The 15545-nt window shown below is 34.8% G+C and overlaps 1 protein-coding gene and 1 long non-coding RNA gene across 3 annotated transcripts in view; one reads left to right on the top strand and one right to left on the bottom strand.

Moving 5' to 3' along the window:
- Nucleotides 1-15545, bottom strand: part of LOC135707717 (uncharacterized) — a 335458-nt gene that overhangs the window by 314158 nt on the left and 5755 nt on the right. The window lies entirely within an intron of this gene.
- Nucleotides 1-15545, top strand: part of Mad (Mothers against dpp) — a 112471-nt gene that overhangs the window by 93924 nt on the left and 3002 nt on the right. For both annotated transcript variants that reach the window (XM_065229575.1, XM_065229576.1), the window contains exon 2: nucleotides 4616-4899. In XM_065229575.1, the coding sequence (XP_065085647.1) occupies nucleotides 4616-4899 (284 nt within the window). The remainder of the gene's footprint in view (nucleotides 1-4615; nucleotides 4900-15545) is intronic.

Here is a 15545-nt window from a genome sequence, read left to right as displayed (position 1 = left end):
ATTCTAGTCAGAACTCCCTTCGGATGTTCATCAGAATTTTGTAGTTATTCTGCTGAGCATTTCTCTTGAATTAACACATTAATGCCTTTTAAATTCTCTTAAAAAATCCATTGGAACTATCCTCAGAAATATACGATTTTTTTTTAAATAACTGGAGCCCTGAACCTTCTTCCAATTTGTAGAGCCTTAAAAATTTTACAGGACCAATTATTTTTTAATCTAGATTTTTCAATGTTCCACATTTTGATTATTTTTCTCAATCTAAGACCTTACTAAAAAACGCAGTTCAATGCTCTTAACAAATCTCAATACTTCAGAATTTTTAAAGATTTATGGTAGTTCACACTACGGAATGTTCAAACATTTTCTTAATCCGAGAAATTCAACAAATTTCCCTAGATCTCATTTGTATCAAGTTAAAGATTTTTTTTTAAGGATTGTCTTAATTCGATATTTCACTCTTTACAATTCGGTTTAATGACCACACATTCAGCTTAATAGCGTTCGGCTTAGTGACTTTAGTAAAGTAAATGATACTATCGAGATAGGTGCTAGGAAAATTCAATTTGCATCGCTTTACTAAGCTCTTATGTTTTCAAAGCCCGAGAACTTACCGAGCAACTGTGTCATGGAATTTTTAAGGTCACTAGGCCGAGCGATATTGAGCTGATTGGGTCATTAGGCCGAATTCCAATCAGTGAGAGATTGAATTTAGAAATTGTTTAAGAAATCATTAACTTGATACTTGCTATATTTCTTATAATCACTACACATTTGAAGATCACTTCCAGTTGACTTACACGGTATGCTGATAGATTCATAATTATTATTAGCTGGCCCATAATTGTGGCATGACTGTAAAATGAATGTGTAATGGATCCAAAAAATTTAAAGAATAAAGATCAATGGTTTATTTTATAACATTCCAGCTGTTGAATAGGCTGTCATCCTTACCATTTTTTTGCCAGAAGTTTTGCTATTGAAGATAATTTACCCACAAATTGCGAATTTGCACTTTGGTCACGATTAAAAAAATATATTAATCACTTTCGTTATTACTGAATATTATAAACCCAGATTTTTTTTAAGATTTGAAACGGGAAATCCGGGAATTTCAATATGAAAAATCACTGGATCTGTAAAGTTCAATGTGTGGCTGAAAAAATGAGCAAAATTAAAAGTTTGTGTTTTAAAATGCATTATCCTTTGTAAGGATGACTAATGATGAGATTACCTGAGACCTATAGGTATTTTCAGGAAAAATAAAATTCCCTGAAGATGTTCGGTTTTTAGGGGGTTTTCAGGTAGTAGACCCCCTGGCTTAATAGCCGTGGGTTTGGTCATAAACTTTCTATTGAATTTTCCGCTTGAAAGATTCATATCGTACGTTATCTTCAAAATTTGTCCAGACCAGTTTTTACAATTTATATTTTTTTCCTTGCCTGTGATCTCGAAATAGCGTAGACAATTTCATCACAAATTGTCTGATGTTTCGAAAAAAAATCTTGTCTCAATATCCCGGACATGTTACTTCGTGATCTTGAATGTTTTCCAAGTCTTAGATTTCGAAAAATCGTCGGGGAAAATGTTCATGCTCTAGACATTTTTTCAACGACTTTAATTTCAAACATCGAGAAAAAATAATTTCGCAGAATCTTGAATTCTTTTCTTAGTCCATTAAATTGTATTGTATTTTTTTACGTAGTATATAATCAAAACAATTGCAAGACCAGATTTTTAACGTTTGAACTTACTTTAAATATATATTCAAAATATGAAAATTGTTCCAAACCGCACAATTTTCTCAATTTGTTTGTCTTAGAGATCTCGAATTCTTAAGTCCCGGCATTGAAAAATTGGTCCAAAATCTCTAAAAAAAATCCCAGGTTGAGATTTCAAGTCTTAGACGCATGCAAAATTATCTATGTCCACAATCTTTCCATCTTGGAAAATGTGCCTCGTTCCAGAATAATTAGATTTGTTCTAGGACTGTTATCTAAGAAGTAGTGTAGGTCTTAGTGGTATGAAAATTTGAGGTGTTTCAAAAGTTTCTGTGTCCGAAATCTTTAAAATTGTCTGCCTAAAAATTGTCAAAATTTGTCCGAGACTTACTGAATATAAAATCATCTGAATAGATTGTTTGTTGTCATAAATCGAATCACAAAACTTTGTACAGAGGGAGGAAATAGGCAATGCACTAATAAGCAAGTGCAAGCAATAACATTATTATTTGATTACCTTATTATATTTATAAAAATAATTATTTTTCGGAACCAGATTTATGGGAGCCTTAAATAATTATTTGTTTGTGGGTTGTGATTATGAGTTTATAAAATTTCTCGTAGTAAACGAAAGATTAGAACCATTTGTTTTCCATCAATAAATGTCACTTTCTTGATAGTACGCTTTTTTATGTAATCTCTACACAGTAAACAATATTTGAAACATTCTCAATCGTTGGTCATTTTTCAAGTGTCCATGGTTTTAAATACTCCTAAAGTCTGCATTTTTTATGAGTTTTATTTAAAAAAATAGAAACACTTTTTTGAATGTTTACTCAATAACTTTGTCTCAGGCGTCATTTCGATCAGTAGTGACGTTTTAGTGCTGGAATTTATTGAAAAATTTCAAAGATGCCATTTGGAAAAAAAAACAAAATCCAAAATGGACGATTTTTTGCAAAAATGTGAATGATTGCCCATAACACATTATTACGAAAAATTTAAAGCAAATCGCAGAAGGTCGAGTCTTAAATATTAATTTTGTTATCCTATTTGGCCTGGAAATAGAAGCTAGACGAATTTCAACACCATATATCAATATGTCCAATCGAACACATTTTCCTAATAAATTACAAACCAATTAACCGTTCCGTCTACCCCAGCTAGCCAGAGAGAACAGCGACAAACTGTCTACTCAGAACCCAGCATCCCACGCGCGGTGAATTATATATACCGCAAATTAATTAATTACAGGTGTGTCACACCTTTTTTTCGTTTGGCAAGCTGTGCACTAGGGTGCTTCATTCTGAAAAAAGTGATGAATTTCTGATGGGCCACCCTCCAGTTCGATTCATAGCCCCAAAATATGAACCTGTGCAAAAATTGGTAAAGATTGATGAAGGTTTAGAGGTCGCGCCAATGATTTGAAATTTGTATGGGAATTACTATGGAAGAATTTAAAAAATCGCTTATATCGCTATAACTTTGCTTCTACTTGTCCAAATGTCGAAAAAATTTAGTATGTTATTGCTATGGCAATAAACAAAAAGCCTACAGTTGCTACGCTCAGTTTTGCAGCGTATCAAGAATTATAAAAATGTGAAAAAATGGCAAAATAGGGTAAATTGACAGATGAATATGTACAAGGCAACAACGCCAATTTCATCGCAACAACAACAGGCTTGTTGATCATTGTCATGACAACCACATATTTTTTTTTTTTCAACGTTTGGACAACTACAACCAAAGTTAGAGCAATGTAAACGAAAATCAATAATTTCCCATACTAATTCACCAAAATCTCCATACAAAATCCAAATCATTGGCGCGACCTCTAAACCTTCATCAATCTTTACCATTTTTTGCACAGGTTCATATTTTGGGGCTATGAATCGAACTGGAGGGTGGCCTATCAAAAATTCATCACTTTTTTCAAAATGAAACACCCTACTGTGCACACAAGCTGTTGCTGCTGCTGCTGCTACTGGCAGCAGTGCCTCAGTCAGTATAATGTATAATCGAATCTACACCTGTCCAGTGAACTTACTTCGATAGCCAAGGCCCTTTGTTGCTGGCATCGAGCTTGTGCTAATGCTATGCAAATTTTATTCCTTCGACGAAAAATGAGAGGGCAATTTGTCAGTTCTATTCAGTGCTCCGCTTCCAACGCCATAATCGTACGAAATCAGATTTGTAGCATTACCTACGACATTTCATAATTGTTGTACAGCTACTGATAAAGTGCTGCCGTACCGAGCAGGAGGGAGCGGTCATTACTAAGGGGGTATTATATATGCAACTCTCTCTATATGGGCAGGCAGTGCTATAATTGCGGAAGCTTATCAGCAGTGGGCGAGTAAAGTGCAAATCAGAAGGGGCGCTAATTCGTGTGGCCTATATTTTTTGTTTCGTAGCTGTGCAGTGGTGTGCAAAATGTACGTCTAAAGTCTTGATTTGTCGATACTGTGTAACAGATTGCACCGAAAGATATGCAATTCTAATAATACACTTTTTTTAAATTATCATAAGTATGGGATTTACCGGTACACCCGCCCGCCACAGTAGGTATTGTCTTGAATGAATGACTTCAATCATCCTATGCATGCAGTATAAATTAAAGCGTGATAAGACTGCTCGGTTTGGACAACAATCGGCTATAACATTTAAGTAGAAGCTGCCAGCGCAAAAAGAGAATAAAGAAACAGACAATTTCTTCCGTTCCGTTCGTTGTTTATGTTTTGGCTAATGGGAACATTATTACCCGTGTAAACACTAAACATCGTGAACCGTGCGGTAATAGCAATAGAAAATATTTGCATTTATAATAGCCGCGCAGTAGTCCGCATTGCGATTAATCGATTCATTTGTTCTTGTTCTTCTTCTCTTTTTGACAGATTACTTCTTCACCATGGATACTGACGATGTGGAATCCTCGAGCAGCAGTACAATGTCCAGCCTCAACAGTTTGTTCTCGTTCACCAGTCCGGCCGTGAAGAAGCTGCTCGGCTGGAAGCAGGGTGACGAGGAGGAGAAATGGGCCGAGAAAGCCGTGGACAGTTTGGTCAAGAAGCTCAAGAAGCGGAAAGGTGCCATCGAGGAGCTGGAGCGGGCCCTGTCCTGTCCCGGACAGCCATCGAAGTGTGTCACCATTCCCCGGTCGCTCGACGGGCGGTTACAGGTAGTTATACAATTAGGTTAATCTGCTTGCCTTTTTTTTCAGCAGAAGGACGAGTACATCTTTTACAGTACATAGTCAAAGATCTTGGGAAAACTTTAGTCTCAAATAAACGAAAACACTTTTATAAAATCCTTCATATTCGGCTGCCAAAAATAAGAAACGGTAAAATGAGCTATATAAGAGGAAAGCGGCCTTTTACAGATCCTGCTTACATATAACAAAAAACACCAACCCGATGAACCATTTTCTATCCCAATTAACATTGGAAGTTTTATTGAGGTTTTAAAGCACAAGTCTAATCATGGTCTACAGAACTCTCATAAAACCGACATTGTTCCTTGGAATGGTATGGTTTTGCAACACTCATTTTGAATATTGCAGCACCACCCAAACAGTTTAGCATTACCTAAAGCATGTAGAAAAAGCTGATAAACGTACTGAATACGCTTGGGAGCGATTGAATTTGCGTCTTTGGAACTTGAAAAGTATTGATTCACTTCAGAAAAGTTCGGAATCACTTTGGAAAGTACTGATTCTCTTCAAAAATGATCGGAATCACTTAAGGACAGTTCGAACACACTTCAGAAAGAACTAGACCACTTTAGAAATATTCGCAGTCACTTCGGAAATGTTCTGAATTACTTTGAAAAGTTCTGAACCACTTCTTAAAAATCGGAATCACTTCGAAAAGTACTGATAAACTTCAGAAAAGCTCTACATCACTTCGGAAAGAGTAATGACTGACTGAGCATGATTGACCGCCCACGGTTGCTACTCTATTTTTTGCCAATTCAGCTGTAATTTCACAGAGAACCAATAGACGATGCTTGGGACTAGCAATCCTCCTCAATGTGTAAAAAGTGGTGATCTCAAACTAGGCAATACCAGCGCCGGCCGCGTCCGAACGCAGGTCAATAAAGGAATGGTTCAGTACGAGTTGTTGTTACTACCATGTACTCATATTAACAAATAAAGCGATTGACAAATTTTGACTGTGGATGGGCCTAAGATTAGACTCATGATGTTTTCCTCAGTAAGCAAAAACGATCACTCTAAGGCCACCGAGCCCCTCATATCACACCATACCTAAAGTGACCCTCAGTAAGCAAGCTACTGCAACAGACGATCTTTTAAATCCCAAAAGTAAAAGCTACGCAAAAGCACTTCGGCCTTCATTAAGCTTCGATTTCACGTGACGTTCAATGTTTGGATTTGCTCTTTACGCATTGTTCAAGCTATCGTGCCTCTTACATCATAACAAGCTATGACCGACGTAACGATTGTTAAGGCCCTGATTAAGGGAAAGTTTACCGGCCCGAAAATAAAAATAAATATTTTGAAAAACAATTAGACTCTCAGCAAAACCGAAAAGTCGATGTTTTGTGGTTTTTGAGTCCAACTTTAAGCCATAATGACTTATAAAAAATGTTTTTGCACGTGAATTTTCTTTGAAAAATTAGAAAAAATGTGATTTTTTTTAGATTTTTGATACCTTTTTTAATATTCTTAGAAACATATAGGGGAAGTTCACCGCTCCGAAAAAAAATAATTACGTTTTGATTTTTCTAAAAATATTCATAATTTTTTCTAATTTTTCAAAGAAAATTCACGTGCAAAAACATTTTTAATAAGCCATTATGGCATAAAGTTGGACTCAAAAAACCACAAAACATCGACTTTTCGGTTTTTCTGAGAGTCCATTTTTTTCATGATGAGATAGAAAAAATATTTTTAAATGTAATTTTTGACAAAAATTCAAGGAAGAAACTGATTTTCTTGGTTTTTTGATAATTCTTCCCAATATTTTTAGAAAAATAAAAACCTACAGAAAATATATTTTTTTTCTTTTCGGGGTGGTAATCTTCCCCTTAAAGAAAATTTTATAATGAAATTATGTTCTGGAAAGCAGTCAATAATGTATCCCAAACTGGATTAAGCGGGCACTCTATTTTTCTAAACATTCCGAAGCGTTCCGCCCAAGATCTAACAGGTACAACTTTCTACAATAGTGGCCTGGGATAAATCGTAATATATTTTCCTCACAAGACTCAACTATGTTCTTGCACTCGGATGCATACCTTACCGACAGTTTTGCTTTTCTTATGTTCTATCTAAAACTGCAAAACAGATCACGTGCGAAAGTATTCGGAAAGTACTGGCTTTTGAAAAAATCGGAATCACTTCGGAATGTTCTGAATCACTTCAGGAATGATCGGAATCACTTATGAAAGTACTGAATTAATTCAAAAGAGTTCCATTCCGAAGTACTGAATCATTTCAGAAATGTTCATACTCGCTTCGGAAACTACTGAATCACTTTTTAAACGATCGGAATCAATTAAAACAGTACTGAATCACTTCAGAAATGTTTGGAATCACTTGGAAAATGTTCTGAATCTCTTCGGAAAGTACTGAATCTCTTCGGAAGGTACTGAATTACTTCATATAAATAATAATACGAAATCACTTCTAAAAGAACTGAATCACTTCAGAAATGATCGGAATCACTTCGGAAAGTACTAAATCAATTCAAAGAAATTTAAAATCTAAATCTAAAAAATCTGAATCACTTCAGAAAAATTCGAAATCTCTTCGGAAAGGTGATGAATTACTTCTGAAATGTTCATAGTCACTTCGGAAAGTACTGAATTACTTCAGAAACGATCGCACTTCGAAAAATGCCGAATCATTTAAGCAATATTCTAAATAACTTCGAAAAGTACTGAATCACTTCATACAAGTACGGAATAACTTCTAAAAGAACTGAATCACTTCAGAAATGATCGTTCACTTCAGAAAAGTTTAGAATCACATCGGAATTGACTGAATCAATTCAGAACTGTTCATAATCAGTTCGGAATCTTAAGATAGAACTGATTCACTTCAGACAATTTCTAAATCACTTCGAAAAGTACTGAAGCACTTCAGCAATATTCTAAATAGCTTCATACAAATACCGAACCACTTCTAAAAAAACTGAATCACTTCAGAAAGTTTTGCAGCATTTCAGGAATGTTCGGAATTATTTCGGAAAGTTCTGATTCACTTCAGAATAGTTTGGAATCTCATCGCAATCAACTAAATTAATTCAGAAGTGTTCATAATCAGTTCGGAATCTACTGAATTACTTCAGATATGATCGGAGCCACTTAAGATACTACTGATTCACCACTTCAGAAAATTTCTAAATCACTTCGAAAAGTACTGAATCACTTCTAAAAAAATTCTAATGAGCTTCGGAAAAAACTGATTCATTCCAGAAAATTTCTAAAACCTTTCGGAATGTACTGAATCGCATTGGTAACGTTCGAAATCGCATCTTTAAAGCACTAAATCGCTTCAGAAGCGTTGGAGTCTCTTTGAAAAGTACTGAATCACTTCAGAAAAGTTTTAAATCACTTCGGAAACTGCTGAATCACTTCGAAAAAATCCAGAATAACTTCTAAAAGATCTAAACCACTTCGGAAATGTTCTGAATCGCTTCGGTAAGTACTGAATCACTTCATTAAATAATCGGAACCACTTCTAAAAGAACTGATTCATTCCAGATATGTTCGGAATCACTTCGGAAAGTTTTGAATCACTTCAGAAACGATCGGAATCATTTCGAAAAATACTGAAGCACTTCAACAATATTCTAAATAGCTTCATTCAAATACGGAACCTCTTCAAAAAGATCTGAATCCCTTCATAAATGATCGAAATCACTTCAGCAAGTATTGCAGCACTTCAGGAATGTTCGGAATTATTTCGAAAACTTCTGATTCATTACAGAAAAGTTTGGAATCACATCGGAATTAACTGAATCAATTCAGAAGTGCTCATAATTTCTTCAAATATGATCGGAGTCACTTAAGATAGTACTGATTCACTTCAGAAAATTTCTAAATCACTTCGGAAAGTACTGAATCACTTCTAAAAAATTTGAAATCTCTTCGAAAAAAAAAAACAACTGGATCACTTCAGCAAATTTCTAAAACACTTCGGAATGTACTGAATCACATTGAAAAAGTCCGAAGTCAAATATAAAAGCACTAAGCCTCTTCAGAAGCGTTGGAGTCTCTTTGAGAAATAGTGAATCACTTTTTAAAAGTACTCAATCATTTTTTAAAAATTGAGAAAAGTTCAAAATCACTTTTGAAAATTCGGAAACACATTAAAAGTGCTGAATCACTTCAAAATCACTTCGAAAAGAGCTTAATCATTTCAGAAATGTTCGGAATCACTTCGAAAAATACTGGTTTACTTCAGAAAACTTTAGAATCGCTTTGGATCGAACTGAATAATTTTTGAAATGTTCATAACCACTTCGGAAAGTACTGAATCACTTCAAAAAAGATCGGACACAAAAGTTCGAAATTACTTTGGAATGTACTGAATCATTTCAGAAAAATTCTAGGTCACTTCGGAATAAACTAAATCAATTGAGAAAATTTTGGATTCACTTCGGATGGAACAATTCTCGCGTCACTTTTCAAATAGACCAATGTAACATATCCACCATTTTGAGAAAATCGAAGTTTAAGTTCGACAGATTATTATTTAAACTGTTTAGAAACGATACATTTTGCAATACTATTTTTAATGTAGTCAGTAAATAATAACGTTGAAAATTCAGTAGAAACGCTAAAATCACAATTTTACTTTGAGTTTAATGCTACAATATAGAAAAAAAAATCACATAGGACGTTTTAACATGTCAAGTTGTACATCGGACATGTTAAATTGGACGATTTTTCTCAATGACATAATCAATGAGTGTTACATTGGACGTTTTGCCTACATGCTACTAGATTCCATTTCACAGATTTCAGAGTAGAGTACTTAACTTTAGATTGGCCCCGCCTATGGAAAATGAGCACCAATCATGTTAGGCAGTCCGAATGACCGAAGTAACTATCATGTACCCATCATTTCAAACTGTATTTGGACAATTTTTGACCTAATAAATGAAAGTCAATTTGCAAGGATGTTTTTGCATCACATACAATGGTAGAAGAGCAATAGTTTGTATCGCTTAACTCGATTTGTTTACATTTGTTACTTAGGACCTTTTTAAAAAGTGACGCGAGAATTCAGATATCTCTTCAGAAAGTACTGCATCACCTCAAAAATGTATGGAATCACTTCGGAAAGTACTGAATCAGTTTGTTATCTTCTTAAAGTACAAAATCATTCCCGAAATGTTCAGAATTAATCATATCGTCCGGCCATTTTCCACAGAGATGGTGCTGTTCCGCTGGTAGGAAGTGTTTATCAATCCCCATATAGAAATTGAGAGAAATGGGAATAATTCGCTTTCAGTGCATATTCAGGTAAAAAAACTGAACGACAACCTAAAGAAATTAGTCAGGGACTTTGTCGTTCACTTTTTTCCCAGACATTATTGTTAAACAAGCTACAATTAAATAAAAATGATTTTCCCCATACAGTTTTACCTGCTTTACTACCAGTTCCCAGAGAGCCAAAAAATTCAAATTTGAGAGAGAAAATTCTCTCTCACGAGCTCAATCTCTCAACATGCCATGTATTTTGATGACGCTCTATTTGTGATTTCCCTATCACAGACTACAAAATAGAGTACCTGTCACTACAAAACAAGTCTGGTACCTCTATATATGCATTTAGTTTAACATTTGAAGTCCCTCCTATTTTTCATATTCTACACAAAAGAAATTTTCTGCCCCGCCCCATACATAAAAATCGTCGGGAAATTCTGTGAGGGGTGAGCTATTTTGTGTGCAGAATGTGTAAAAAGGGAGGGACTTCGGATGTTAATCTAAATGCATATGAGGTACCAGACATGTTTTGCACTGCACAATCCTATGTAAACAACTAACGGAAAACAAATTATGTGTAGTTTCCGGTTGATGTCACCGCAAATAACAGCAGTGACAGCTGATGGAAAATGAATGCAGAAGCTTGACAAAATGATTAATTACTTCCGCAAGTACTGAATCACTTCTGATAAATTTAATAACTTTTCAAAAGTTTGCTAAAGATAAAGACAGTATTGAATCACTTCTGAAAATGCTTGGATTTAGATTTTTTTATTTCGTCAACCGATGTCCCAATAAACAATCAGAATTGTCTGCGAACTTTACCCCTCCCCTTGGCTAGTTTTTGCACCTTGCTGTTGGTGGGCGGGCTTAATTTCATGCTAGTGGAGTGTTGGAGACGGTGGGTTTGTGGCCGACGTTGCTGGCTCATGCCGCGATAGAATGGCGCCATGGGCAGGCAATGAGGATTACTGAGCTTCCCCTCTCTGATAAACCACTGCATGAGAGAACAAAAGATCTAGTCCAGCAGTGATAGTATCACACTTGTTACTCCTTTTATTGAGAGCCGCGTCGTGGTACGCTTACGTATAGGCACTGACGTTGGGTGTGATACTGGCGGGTTTTGCCGCAAATCACTCTTATTTTATTTATTTTTACGCAGATAGATTTATTTGGGTTTGCAAGGGAATTATACTATTGAAATATTTCAGAAAGTGCCCAACGGTACTCCTTCTACTTGCGTGACAAGCTTTCATTGTTGTTTTCATTGAAGTATTACTCAGGGAACAATTTTAAACATCATTTTTGTACATGGTATTGTAACTAATCTTATATGTGCTTCATTTTGATTTGGGATAAATGTTTGAACTATGGCTCGGGATTTCCACTGTTGCGTGCTTCTATTGTGATATATCCATACGTAATTTTGTGGGACGACATAGTGGAAACGTGTGAGCGTAGTTGGAGCATATACCCTATATAATTTAAAATCAGCTAGGAAACTAACTTCAAAATGAAGCATTTTAGTCACTTGAGGGTGTCACCTGGGTCGAACTAAGATATAATAAATAGGTATAGGTCAAAATCAAAAGTACTTGAAACACGTTTAATTTTAGATTACAAGCACAAGTGCAGGTACTTAATAAAGCATGGGTTATGATTGATTAGGTGACTTAGAGCTTTTAATAATTTATTAATTTAGACTAATGAGATATCATAACCATCAAATGAATTTAAATAATAAACTTCAGAAAGTTTAATGACATTAAGTAGATTAACAAAAGAATTAGGATGCGGGTGGTCCGCTTAGGGAGGCAACTAACCTTTATAGTTGTAGAATAAATCTTCTTATTTAGTATTGAATTTAAAAAAAAAGAAAACGCAGGCAGACCAATAGCATTTAGCAGATTAACAAGGAAAGGAATAGTTTAGGAAAAAAGTAAAAGTAGAGTTATGTGACAGTTATTAGCTTTTAAACTTTTGGAGGTATTGTATTCCCCTGAGTTTGTTGTACTCGATTACTATATAATTCTCTCAATACGCGAAATCTCTTATATATGCGATTAAAGCATTTGAGTTAACTTATTTCTTAGTGTTCAAGTACTTACATCTGTAAACAGCAATCAATGTTAATCTATGAACTAAACCATACGTAAAATCGATCTTTCCTTATGTGGTATTGATGCATGTTTAACTTTTCGCGGCTTTCGGAATCAACGCGCCTACGTCTACGGAGCTTACGCAGAAGTGATTTGCAATGCGGTAGAGCTCACCAAAAGTTTTTTTTTTTTTTTGAGCTTCTGTAGTATAGAATTTGTTCGGTACGGTCGCGAAATCTTGAAATGATTGATACGTGCGGTAAAATAACTAAATTGAAACAAAGCTCAACAGTAAAATAAGTAGAATATTTAGGGAGGAAACCAAAATTTATCAACTTGCCAACATAGGCTATCACATTTATTTTGGTGGCACTCTTTAAGTGATAATAAGTTGTTTTTTTTTCTCTACGGTTGTTTCGCGTGGCGTTCACAATTTGCGCGATTTTCGTATCTTACGTAATTTAGATGTTTAACTATAAACGGTTTCACTGACTCGAGGTCGTTCCTTAAGCGGTGTTGGTACAGGTTAAACCTTTGCCGACTGTCGGATTCAACGCGCCTACGTCTACGGAGCTTACGCAGAAGTGATACGCAATTCGGTAGAGCTTGTCAAACGCTTTTGAGCTTATAGAATTTGTTCGGTGCGGTCGCGAAATCTTGAAATGATTGATACGTTCTTTAAATTAACTAATTTGATACAAAGCTCAGTAGTAAATAAGTAGAATATCTAAGGAGGAAACCAAAATTAATCAACTTGCCAACATAGGCTATCACATTTATTTTGGTGGCACTCTTTAAATGATAATAAGCCTTTTTTTTCTCGCTTCGGTTATCTCGCACGGCTTTCGGAATTCGCGCGGTTTTCGTAACTTACATAATTTAGATATTTCGTTCGAAACGGATTTACTTATTCAATCGGTTTACTACGCGGATGTATCTACGCGCACACGTCACAGCATTTTTTCTATAACTATCTTGAAACAATACATACGGAATCCAGTGTTCAAGCGGCCAACATAGGCTAGTCCTTCTGCTGTATTGTCAAAGATAGAAGCAAAATTTATTCAAATGGGTCAAGTCTTGAAAATTAAGCTGTCACGCAGCTCCAGCTTGATACCAATAAAAAAAAAAAAAAAAAAAAAGAATTGTCTGCGAACTTTACGCAAAATTAAAAAGCAGTTCCACGCCAACTGACGAATCGATTTAATTTTCCCCTCTCCGGTTTTAATGAAGCTTCTCATGTTCACTAGGGGAAATCAATCAGGCTTGCGTCAGAATTCATCGATTTTGACTGTTACGCAATTTATGAAATGGCATATTCGATATTTTTCAATAAATCATTGCACGAAAATGGCTCATCTAATCAAAATGATGTCTGAAACAAAGATAAAAAATTAAAAAAAAAAAGCGTGTTTAATTTCACTAGCTAAAAAGTACATTTTTATCTTCCTAATGAATGTGGGCCTCTTGTGAAGGATTAGCAAATAAGGTATTGAAATTAAATGGAAATTACTAATCCTTCTCTCTTTCTTCATACATTTTTAAGATTTTTTAATTTATGTTAAAAAATGCTAACTTTTCTGAAAAAGACGCAACGGACTCTTCAAAATTGACCAAAATCGTAGAACATCAACTTTCAGCAACATTTTTGAACGTGCTGAAAAAGCAATCTAGTTTCTTGCAATTAGATGAGCCGTTTTTGTACTTGGATTTATTAAAATATATCCAATATATATATATGTGACCCCAGCGCACAGTGGGACGAAATCAAAAATAGAGGGAACATAGCTATTTGCGACGAAACTATTGAGAGTAGCATTTTGATGTCTCTTAAAATGTTTCTTCATTTTTTGAGTACTTTAATTGAGAAGTGAACATTTTTGATAAAAAATAACTTTTTTTTTATGTCATGTTGAAATTGATGAACATCTATGGAAACATTGTAGATGAAGTCATTTTAAAAAACTGTCGAAGACGTTCATTTTCTATCTCTCAAGTGGACGAAATTATAGGGTGAAAATGAAGTACTAACGCTAGTATCCCATTAAAAACATTTTTTTTTATCGTAACTTTTTTGTTTGAATTTTTAAAATTATTTGCAAAAGTGGTAAGTGCTCTAAAAATGTAAAGGATTAACAAACGTATTTATAATTTTTCAACACTAACTTTAAAGGGGTGTATCTTGCAGGTTAGCAGGTATTAGCAGCTAAACTCGACGTAATTTCGTTCAGCAACTTATACCCTACTGTTACATAAAGAATTCATAGGGGGATCCAATGGGATGCCTAATGAATTTTCAAATATTCATGTCCATTTTTCCAAGTATGTACATTAGAGTGGGTTGTAGCTTCGACAAAGTTGTTTGGTATAGTGTTCTCAACCTAAGTCCGAGTTTTGGAGAAATTTGAGAAATTTTGGATTTTTGGTAAGCAAATGTATAGGATCTTTTCGTTTCCCATACAAAATTTAAAATTCTCCCGCATATCGAGATTATAACCAAATTCGATCAAATTTTGCGCAGTTGTTTGGGACCAAAATATGCATTGAAAGAGCAGTGGGAAACCTACTCTAATGTAAACACTTGGAAAAATGGTCATGGAAACAGCAAAACGTAACAAAACATTGAGGTACTAATAGAAAATTTATGATGCATCCCCTTGGATCCCCCTATGAATTGTATATGTAACAGTAGACTAGAAGATGCTGATCAAAATAACGTTGAGATTAGCTGCTAATACCTGCTAACGTGCAAGATACAACCCCTTACAGATAGCGTTAAATATTATAAAAAGGGACTGAAATCCTTAAAACAAAGAGATAGCAATTTGTTTTTTTTTGCAGCAAAAATGTGCAGTTTTAGAGCACTTACAATTTTGTGGAACATTGAAAAAAAAAATGTAAAATTGAAACTAAAAAGTTATGGTAAAAAAAACGGTTTTTAATGGGGTACTACCGTTTATATTCCATTTTCACCCTATAGCTTCGTCCACTTGAGAGATGGAAAATGGACGTCTTTGACAAAGTTCATTAAAATGACTTCATCTACAATGTTTCCATAGATAATCATCAATTTCAACAATGTCGACATAAAAAAGTTTTTTTTTTATCTTAGTGTATACCTCCCTTAAGCAAAAAATTTCACCACTGCAATAAAGTATTTAAAAATTGAAGAAACATTCTAGAAGACATCAAAATGTTACACTCAATAGTTTGTTGATTTCGTCCCACTGTGCAGCGTAGTGGTAAGCATCCATACCTTTCATGCCAC

This window comes from Ochlerotatus camptorhynchus, unplaced genomic scaffold (assembly GCF_037179485.1).
Source record: "Ochlerotatus camptorhynchus isolate MF236.1 unplaced genomic scaffold, CSIRO-AGI_Acam_v1.1 ptg000316l, whole genome shotgun sequence".
Classification (NCBI taxonomy): Eukaryota; Metazoa; Arthropoda; class Insecta; order Diptera; family Culicidae; genus Ochlerotatus; species Ochlerotatus camptorhynchus.
Note: the sequence above shows the minus strand (reverse complement) of the source record. Positions and strands in the feature narration are given on the sequence as shown.